Source organism: Chinchilla lanigera, unplaced genomic scaffold (assembly GCF_000276665.1).
Source record: "Chinchilla lanigera isolate Chin_1 unplaced genomic scaffold, ChiLan1.0 scaffold00078, whole genome shotgun sequence".
Lineage (NCBI taxonomy): Eukaryota > Metazoa > Chordata > Mammalia > Rodentia > Chinchillidae > Chinchilla > Chinchilla lanigera.
In genome coordinates this window covers 10257581-10268523 of record NW_004955479.1, presented here as the reverse complement: position 1 = coordinate 10268523, position 10943 = coordinate 10257581, and the positions used below count along the sequence as shown (strand labels likewise).

The following is a 10943-nucleotide window of genomic DNA, read 5'->3' as shown; positions in this document are numbered from 1 at the left end:
AATTTAGCAAATTAACATATCTTGTTGCTGTTTTTAAATTTACAAGTCTCAGGATCAAGAGACATTACCTCTACACCTGATGAAATCCAAAGCTTTAGGTCTTACATGATGACTAGGTAAGACTTTTGGAGTCTTCCCAAGAAGAGGCTGTGCATATTTTATGGATAGGACAGGAGCAGATATTCATGACCAGGCATTATTGTCACTCCACTTGTCACACTGTGGGACAGTGCACTTCTCTGGCCCTGCATTAGGCTTGTTCAGTGGAATAATAAGAATTTGACTTATGCAGTACGCAAACAGGAACTCTGAATGTGTCCATATTGTATATTTTGTTTCTTGCTCCTGCCTGTCTACGAAGGCAGCCTGGCCCAGGTAGGGGCTGTCCCATCAGCTTAGCGCTAGAATAAGAGTATTTCAGGAGACGAGCCAGTCTAGCAAGCTGAGCTGAGTCAAGTGAGCTGCAGCTTACACCCTCTAGACACCTACACCCTCACGAAGAAATGAAATTTGTCATAAGACAGTGCAATTAGGGCTGTATATTAACCTCCTATTATATCTTTTCTATAGCCAACGTCATTTTCAAGCTTCCCTTGTAGTGAAGAATTTAAAGACCTCACTTCTAATTCCAGTGTATTTTTCCTTTTATTAAAGTGCTTCATGACATGAGCAGTATTATCAAGTCAACACAAATTTCACTGAAAAAATTACAAATAAAACATCTCTACATTATAAATCACTCAAACAATGGAAGAAATAGTAATCACAACTGGAGATTGATTAATGTTATTTTAATTCCTAACCACACATACCGGTCCCCCCAAATTGGGAGATTCAACCTGGTCGCCTTCGTGTGTGGGGCTAGTTGGTAACACCTGAAGGCTATCCCAGCAAGACACTGGGGAAATACAGAATTTCAAACTATTTATCCCTGGTACTTCAGCTTCCATATCTGCACTGAGCATCAATCTTCCCTCTGAGAAGAGTTATAAATACTACAGTATGAAATGTTAAAGCTTAGCCTACTTTTGTGCCTCAGAAAGCATTCATGTGTATGTTGTTAAAAGGTCAAGTTATTTGTTCTGGACATAAATTGAATATCGTATGGCTTTAAAATAGATTGATTGCTATTTTCTTGAAAATTATCTTTATCTAGATCACATTAAAATCATACTAGCCTGACCTTAGATTAATAACGTTCACAGAAGATGTACTTCATAAAATTATTTAATTGCAGTGAGGACAGCTGTCCTACTTCAGTAAAATTAACACATTATTTTAAAAAGTTTCTTCCATTCAGTGCATTTTCCGTGACTATTCCATAAAGACAGAAATTCTGCTACCCTAAAGGACAAAGCGACACGTACTGCATTTTTGTGTGGTTTCTTTGGACCTTGTCAGGTATTCTATCATAAGTTTCAGATGAGACTATAGTTGACAACAGACAGAGTAAACAAGCCAATCTGGACATGACCTGTAAGCAGTGTCCTGGTGCCATCACAACAAGATTCAGCACTATTTATGTTGGGAGGAGGATTTAAAGGGAAAAAGCTTGAAGATACAGATCCTGTAATTGGGGAAAGAAGAGAAATAAAATGATCCTGATTCAATCAGAAAGTTTTCTAGAAACATGTTTTTTTGGGGGAAGGATATGATTCTGCTGTCAGAGAAAGATACAGAGGTTCACACACCAGCCCTCATATGTTCAATGAAATGTGTAACACTTAGGAATAATATTGTTAAACCTCATGACACTTTGAAACTGCTAGTAGTAAAAAGGAAAAAAGTAAATTTTGAAGAAGCAAAAATCAATCAATTTTGAAGAAGCAAAAATGCAAGCTGTGATGTTCTTGCTGTTCTTTTCAATTAAAAAATAATCAGCACAAATGGACATGCTATTTCAATAAATAAAACCTCCTGAAGTTAACTTGTCATTTAAAAAATGAAGTAGATGAGAAGGATAATTTTCTACAGTGTACTCAGCCATTTTAAAAACTAAAGTAATTTCAGAAAAACATGAAACACTCTTATAGAACACCTGATTATTTCATACTGGTTGTGGCTCTTTATGAACAGCAGAGCACTCCATACTCTATATACAAAGTAGACACAGGAATAATTTCACATTCAACATGGATCTCCTAAGAAATAAAGGAAAAACCATTCTACACAATATACTTTCTGTAACATGCAGTGTTTAGGGAATAGTAAATCATTATCCTTTACAAAGAAGGTGCAAGTGCTCTAAAAATCATCTCAGAGCTAATGATTTCAGAAGTGTCAAAATTAAACATTTTAAAATATAGTATTAATTTTAAAGTTGCCATATTCTGATAAGTCCTAGGAATTCAGGGTGAGCAAGAAGAAAATCTTCTCCCTAATGGGCGACCTGCACCTGTCCCACTATTTGGGATGAATGCCGTGGCTCAAACACCATAACCAAGTCCTCTCATTCTTGGAGCCAGCAAAGGCAGCCTGGTTCTAGGCAACACTAAAGCAGGTCTCATCAAAGATTCCTCTCCAGGACCAATCTACCAAGAGGTTGCCCCAGTCCACAGGGCATGCAGCTGACCCCAGGGCAAGGCAGTCAGTTTGTTGTGACTCAGGATCCAAGCTCAATGCGCCCCAGAATAACCCTGAACTATGCTGGATGCCTTGGGCTGGGGCTGGTCTCCCCTTGACAAGCACTGCTAGGCAGGCAGCACAGGCTGGATGGGTGGGGTAGGCAGAGCACCATTTATTGGAGCCAACCTCCATCTATCAGATGCTTCCTTGATAAAAGCTTAGTCAGTGATTCTGGAGCAGCTCCTCCCAACAGATGGGCTGTGAAAACACCTCTCTCTCCAGCCAGAGCTCATAGGAATAGTGAAAATCTTCAGGTAGATCCAACCTCTGCCCCAGCACACTCTGCAAGCAGTTATCCACAGGTGAAAATTCAGAGTCCTGGGGTTTGTCATACCGGCGGCTATTAAAAGCCTCAATGTTGGCCCTCAAGGTGCACTCTTCTGCCTGGAAGTCCCATGGCCTGGCATCAATGTCTGTGTTGGAAAGAGAGGAAGAAAAAGATGCACAGAACTGATGACATCACTCTCCTGCTACCAAGCATGAATTATGGGATTCCAACAATGAAACTGATCAGAATTATCCTTCTCAATAAAGATCAGAATTATCCTTCTCAATAATTATCCTTCTCAATCCTTCTGACAGTTGTGTGGAATCTTCCCACACCACATCACAAGTCTGTGTTTTTGATGTTTGTTTTTTGTTTTGTGGTACTGGGGATTGGACCCAGCACCTTCACAGGGTTACATCCTCAGCCCATTTTTTATTTATTGAGATAGGGTGTCTGTAAGTTACTATTATAGCTTGTGTCTAGATGTCCGCCCGAAGCCTCATGCAGTCATAGGTGGGGCTTTTCAGAGGTAGCTGGATCTACAGTGTGTGATGCTGGAATTAAATGTGTGATGCTGGGATCAAGGGTGTGTGATTATTAAGTTAGTCCACTGATTGGTTTGGCATAATTCTGGGTGTGGATAATGGGAAGGACCTCCCTGGGTGTGAGTGCTACCTAAGGGTGTGTAGCCTGGTGTAATTGTTGATAAACTGTGTCAACTTGAGAAGTTGAGAAGTTTAACTAAGCAACTCAGCAGGAAGCCAGGGTCCTCACTCTGTAAACATCCTCATCCTGTGCAAGAGGAGGGCACGGAGATGGTGTGAGTGCTACACTCACCCTTGGGGGCAGGCAGTCTGCTTACAATATAAAGGAGGAAAAGAGGCTTGCTGCTTCCCCTTTTGCTCTTGTTGCCCCTGTGCTATGCCACCCTGCCTTGGAGTTAGCTGATTATTGACTGAAACTTCCACAAACTGTGAGCTAAATAAACCTTTCCCTCCTTAATTTTGGGTGTTTTGTCTTGGCAAAGAGAGGAAAGTACCCAAGACCCCTGGATAGACTATAAGGCACAGAAAGAGGGCTGCTGTCATCGCTTGCTGCTTCCTTTCTACTTAATTGTTTTGTTGCCTTCCTGCCTTCTGTCCATCATGAACTGTTTCTCCTCTGCCGTGCTGCCCTGCCTTGGAGCCAACAAATGATGGACCAAAACCTCTACAAACTGTGAGCCAAGTAAACCTTCCCTCCTTTAACATTGGGTGTTGGGTATGTTGTCTCAGCAATGAGAAAAGTAGGCAAGACAGTCCCTAAGTAGCTCAGAATAGGCTTGAACTTTTTTTTTTGAGACAGGGTCTTACAGTACAGTTCAGGCTGGCCTTCACCTTGTAGTGATCCTCCTGCCTCAGCCTCCCAGAGTGGTGAGTCTACAGGCCTTTGCCACCAATCTGGCCTTTATTACCATCTTTTAAGATTATGAGCTGAAGGCTTCCATGCAGGTAAAAACAGAAAACATAATCTGCTTTGCGTCATGCACTTAGACATCTATTTCAGGGCTGGAGATACAAATTTCCAGCATCTCTGCTGTCCTATACTCTGTGGCTTATCATAAAAAAGTATAGTTTGGGGTTAGGCTCATAATTTTAGCAACAAATATATCATTTACAAGACAAAACATTTTATGCTTTAAGGGCTGAAGGTATAGCTCAGTGGTAGAGTATTTGCCTAGCAGGTATACTACCCTGAGTTCAATCCCCAGTACCACAGAAAAAAACCCCAAAAGAAAACAAACAAAAAAGTTTTATGCTTTAAAAGCTCTCAGGAATTTAAATAGCTAATTGTACTTTATATTGTGTAGAACTTGCATCCTGGCTTGTTATATGCCAGTCATATATTTCCCTTAGTTCTCTAAACTCTCCTTAGTTCTTTAAGCTCTTTAAATGCTGTAAAATTCAAGCAGATTACAAACCTGAGCAAACACAAGTCATTAATTACCTTAAAAATTATTAAATCCAATTATGAAAATCACAGTCAATTCCAATGATAACAAATACAATGAAAAAGCTCTCTAAATTCTGGTCAAAATTAGCATAAATTCTAGATCAAACAGATACTATGGCTCCTGATGTCAGGCAATATACAGCTCCCAACATTACGCCATAAAGGTTTACATTAAATTCAACAAACCTCAAGATTTTACCTTCAGCTTCTAAGTAATACCATGGATAGAGGAATAAGGTCAATGACACGACAAAGAAACACACTAACAAATCCTGGAGGAAGACAACTGGCCAGGTTCTTCAACTAGTGTATGGGGGGTGTTAGATCAAAAATGAGTTAATGTGTATAACAACCAGATGGTCCTAAATTAGATTCTAACATGGAAAAATAGCTGAAAAAAACCATTTTGGGATAACTGGAGAATTCTGAATAGGGGCTTAATTTTATATAAAATGAAAATGTATTGACATGGAAAGGCAGAAATAATATTAACTGAAAAGAGCAGGTTATAAAGTAGCATGTACTAATTCCTTTCATTTTAATGAAATATGCATAGCAAAAGATCTGGAAGAATATACAATAAGATATTAACATTGGCAATCTCTGGGTGGCACAACTATGTAAATTTGATGATTAAACATATCTCCTCAAACATCATATCTTTTGTAGTAAAAATATTCAGTATCCTTTATTCTAGCTTTTTAAAAGTATTAACTGATTTGTTTTATAAAGTGGGTTTCATAGATACATTGGACAAAATACATGCTAGAATTTGGGGTATTACATTAAATTTAATGTAACAACATCTAATCTATAATCATTTTTTTTTTTTTTTGGTACCAGAAATTGAACTCAGGACCTTGTGCTTACCAGGCAGGTGCTTATAATCACTTTTTTTTTTTTGGTGTTTTGTTTTTGTCCCCCCCACCACCAGGAATTGAACTCACGACCTTGTGCTTGCCAGGCAGGTGCTATGCCGCTGAGCTAAATCCCCAGCCCCAATCACATATTTTTAATCTAAAACATTTACATCAAAAAAGTAGAGATAGATGTTTGTTTAGTTTTGCTTAGACCCCAGGCAATTCTTGGAAGTCAAGAGCTCTGGGAATACTCACCATTCCCATAAGCCCAGTCATCGTTCATGCGGTGGCGCACTTTCTGGTAAATGGCTGACATAGTTTTCATGTTGCTTTTCCTCCACTGGCGTCCCAGGTACTTGGTCTGCATCTTTAGCAACTTCAAGACATAAAGTTGCAGCATGGCCTGTTTGACTTTGAGGGCCCGCTTTAAGATTGGAGCTGATTTAAACACTACCAGCATCTGTCCAGTGATTAAGGGTGAGGGTGAAGAAAGGCCTATTAAAGATGTAGAGTGTCTTGGAATTTCCATCTTACACATAAAGACAAACCTGCACATCCATGGTTATAGCAGTATAATCCATACTAGGTAAATCTAGGAAACAGCCTATATGTCCATCAACAGATGAACAGATAAAGAAAATGTGGTATTTATACACAGAGTGTAAAGATGAACAAATTTGAATCATTTGTAAGAAAATGATTTGAATCATTTGTACAAAAACCTTTAAACTATAATGTTAAGTGAAATAAATAGGCATACAAGCTTCAATATTGCATGGTTTCTCTTATATGAGAAGTCTAAAATATAAATAAAAAGCAAAATAAAAGATAGTAGGAGATAGGGAACAAGATCTTTTGCAAATGGGAGACCAAGAGATAGAGAGAATTGGGAGGGAGGAGGGGAAAGAATGAAAAAAGAATTAAGATGTGTTATGTACATGTACCAACTCCACATTGAGGAATGTAATCATTATATACTATAAACATGTACTAATAAAAAGTGCAAAAAAAAAGGAACACACACCTGGCTAGGCTTATATACCCTTCAGGAGCTTTTGGGGATATAAAATCCAGGCTTTAGTATTTAAAAATATATAAAGCCAGGCATGGTGGCATATGTCTATACTCCAAGCAATTTGGGAGACTGATGCAGGAAGACTGCAAATTCGAGCTCAGCTTGGGCAACTTAGGCCATGTCTCACACACAAAAAAGAAAGGACTAGGGTTGAGTGTGGTGGCCATGTCTGTAATCCCAGCTCTTGGGAGGGTGAGGCAGGAGGAACTTTGAACTCCCTTGAGTTCAAAGTCAGCCCAGGCTACACAGTGAGTTCAAGACCTGGCTGAGCTACATAGTGAGACCCTGTCTCAAAAAGGGAAAAACAAATAAAAATAAAAACAAAACAAAGAAAAAAAATCAAGAATTTCTTTCTTTCTTTCTTTCTTTTTTCCCCTGGAACCGGGAATCGTGAGTTCGATTCCTGGTACTGGAAGAGAAACAAAACAACAAAAAAAAAGAACAGAAGATGAGGAAGTAGTGTTCATACCCGAAGGCTTCACCTAAGCTGACCAACAGTGACTTTGGACTTCTGTGGGAATGAAAACCCTGTGCCTTGCCAGGCAGGCACTGTGCCGCTGAGCTAAATCCCCAGCCCCTAAGAATTTATTTTTTTCAGTGTTTCTAATGTTAAGGTATGTGGGATAAAGGAGGACAGAATTTTTGTCTGTCGTACATCCCACTTCCACTATTAGCAATTTCTTATGTTTCTTCTACATAATTCTATGTATGCACATAGAACTTTTGCTTTTTAACCTGAGCAACAGCCAGTTACATATTGTATCACACTATTCTATGTCTTTTTTTATGTCTGATTTTTATCCCTGAATAGAAATAGACTGGTATGCAATCATCTTATTTAGAATAAATGCCCAGAGTTGGGAGATGATAAAACTTATACAGCATTGTACAGCTCTCACAAAGCAGGCAGTCCACAAGTATTTACTAGTGGATACAGAATTCAGTCAAATGGACACCCCCATGATTGGGAGCCCCACTCACCATGGTCCTGGAATGCTTCCATTTGGTCAGTTTATTGAGCAGCCTCAGAAGATTGATGCAAGAAAAGAGGTTCCGCCAGCAGAACTGGTTGTTGTCCCCAGTTTCCTAAATAAGAAACACCTATCATTGAGAATCCCTTTTTTTTTTGTACCAGGAATTGAACTCAGTACCTCCCACTTGCCAGGCAGGTGCTATGCCACTGAGAAACATCCTCAGCCAGGAACATCTATCATTATCTCCAGCACAGGGTTTTCATTCCCACAGAAGTCCAAAGTCACTATTGGTCAGCTTAGGTGAAGCCTTCTGGTATGAACACTACCTCCTCATCTTCCGTTCTTTTTTGTTGTTATTGTTTTGTTCTGTTTTTCTTCCGGTACCAGAAATCGAACTCACGACCTTGCGCTTGCCAGGCAGGCGCTTTGCTGCTGAGTTAAATCCCCAGCCCCTCATCTTCTGTTCTTTACACACTGAGGTCTCACAGCACATAACATCTTTCACCTGAAGACCCACTCAGCTGGGCTATGGGTGCAGCTCAACTGTGGGGTGCTTCCCCAGCCTGTGCAAAGCCCCGGGCCTGATCTCCAGCACTGCATTTTTTCTTTTTCTTTTTTTTTTTTTTTTAGCATTGCATTTAAACCACAAAAAACAAAAACAACCACCACCTGCTCAGCTGGAAATCTTGGAAGATTCTTTACCTAAACTAGAGCAAGCACTGGCTAGCAAGGAGATACATGAACACAGGAACTTTATTCAAAGCAAGCTTTCTTGTCTAGCTTACTGCTTAGGATCAGAAAAGAGATGAGAGAATCTTAACCCCATCTACTTTCATTTACATAAGCTATGTTTGTAACTGCTAGGAATTTGGTCTCATTCTGGTAGATCTTTAAACTGTCCTGGATTGATCTGATCTTCATTATGGGTAAAGTTTTTAAGATCAACTCCCACCCTTCTTCTTTTTTTTTTTTTTTCCCTACCCTTTTTTATCAAACCATATTGTAGCTTTTTTTTTTTTTTTTTTTCTTTTTTTTTTTTTTTCCCTACCCTTTTTTATCAAACCATATTGTAGCCAGATGCTTAATTACCCAGCATGGAAGGAAACATGGCAGATGGTTCATTTTAGGCAGGTGTTTTTCCTGTATGTTTCTTGGTAGTTTGTGATAACAGGTGGATTGTGGAGTAGAAACAGTTATCTACCCACTGAAACATTTTTCAGAAACAAAAACAAAAGTCCTTACGGGATCCGGGGGCCTGCACATACACACTGCTGTCAGAAGTTATATAAATCAATAAGCTTGCATAAAGGCAAACTAGCATTTTGGGAATTCCCCATGTCTACAGTGTGATAGGACAATGCAGGAGCAGGAGACCTATAGAAGGGGCGTGTTGTCTGGAATAGAAAATTACCTCTGCTTTGCCTCATTTTAAAAAAAACTTTTTTTGGGGGGCGGGGTTCCGGTACCTGGAATTGAACTCACGGCTTTGTGCTTGCCAGGCAGGTGCTGTGCCACTGAGCTAAATCCCCAGCCCCCTCATTTTTAAAAATTTTACGACAGGGTCTCACCATATAGTTCAGGCTGGTCTTGAACTCACTGTGTCGCCCAGGGTGGCCTTGAGCTTGCGGCGATTCTCCTACCTCAGCCTCCAGAGTGCTGGGATTACCAGTGTGCACCATCATGCCTGGCCTCGCCCAAATTAACTTGGAGCGAGCAAGATAGGCAGACATACCTCTAGTGTGGAATGGACATCCACACTAAAGGGTATTAGACTCTCCTTGTATCAAGGGTCAGAAAGTTTCAGAAAAACTTTAGAAATACTATCTACAAACAACATTCTCCTTCCTATGGTAAATGTTCAATACTGTACTTAGAATTATTTTCAGGAAAACCACAGTCTGTTTCTGAGGGAAATGTCCATGGGAGTTTCTACGCTATTGTATCAGCTAATTTGGCTAAAACCAATCAGCTTTTACACCTTGTGTGGTGAACAGAAACAGACCTTTACATTTTTAAGAAGCAAGGGAGCTGGGCAAGGTGGTGCATGTCTATAATCCCAGCACAAAAAAGAAGGGAAATGCAAAATATATGGTGTAAGTGAGTATCATAGTGGGCGTCTTTTACCCTGCTGTCCATTATGGTGGAGCCATGAGCACCTTACATTCCTTGGCACTTCAGAGGTTAACAGGTTAATAAGTAGAAGCATGGCCTTGGGGAAGCAGCCATGAGGAGTAGGCAGGAGGACACCTAAATTACAGCCTCAGCCCTGACTGGATGATCTCAGACAAGTCATTTCCTTTGTTTCCTGTAAGTGGTTGAATTAGATAATCTTTAAGAATGCTTCATGGGGCTGGCTGTAGAGCTCAGTGGTGCTGTGCTTGCCTAGCATGCATGAGGCCCTGATTCAATTCCCAACACCATGCAAAGACAAACAGAACAAAACAACAATCTCTTCAGCTCTAACCATTTTTTTTTTTCTTTTGGTCTTTTCGAGACAGTGTCTCACTATGCAGTTCAGGCTGGCCTTGAGTTCACTTTGTAACCCAGGCTGGTCTCAAACTCGCAAAAATCCACCTGCCTCAGCCTCCCAGGTGCTGGGATTACAGGCGTGCACCACCACGCATGGCTGCTCTAACCATTTTATAATTCTATGATTTGAACTTTCTCCAATGAAGTGAACTACCCTATTCTATTTCACGGCTGCATATTCTATTACAAGGACATACCTTTATTTAACCAGTGGGTTCAGTATGAAGGGGAATTTAGGTTATTTCCAATCTTTCATTATTACAAGCAATGTACCAATGAATAATCTTAGACTTGCATCATTTGGAGTGTGTGATTACAAATGAAACAACATTGCCTGAGAGGCTGAGGCAGGAAGTTTTCAAGTTCAAGGCCAGCCTGGGCAATTTAGTAACTTAGGGAAGACCTATCTCAAAATTTAAAAATAAAACAATGAAAGAGTATGGGTATGTAGCTCAGTGTGACAGCCTGGAGTTCAATTCCTAGTTCTGGAAAAGAAAACAAAACGAAAGTGACATTGCTAACTCTCCTGTTGAGCTGCCCTGAGGCTGAAAATATAAGGACTAATTGAGTTATCAAGTAGTTTTAGTTTTTTTTGTGTTTGCATTTTAGACATTTTTTTT

General features: G+C 39.9%; 1 protein-coding gene across 3 annotated transcripts in view; it reads right to left on the bottom strand.

Moving 5' to 3' along the window:
- Window positions 1-626: 626 nt before the first annotated feature.
- The window catches only part of Strip2 (striatin interacting protein 2), a 49250-nt gene continuing 38933 nt past the window's right edge, over window positions 627-10943 (bottom strand). For 2 of the 3 annotated variants that reach the window (XM_005402413.1, XM_005402415.1), the window contains 3 exons: window positions 7802-7906; window positions 6001-6205; window positions 627-3038 (listed from right to left, as the gene is read on the bottom strand). In XM_005402413.1, coding sequence (XP_005402470.1) covers window positions 2788-3038; window positions 6001-6205; window positions 7802-7906 — 561 coding nt within the window. In that variant the 3' untranslated portion in view covers window positions 627-2787. The remainder of the gene's footprint in view (window positions 3039-6000; window positions 6206-7801; window positions 7907-10943) is intronic. The other variant, XM_005402414.1, reaches the window with a different exon arrangement.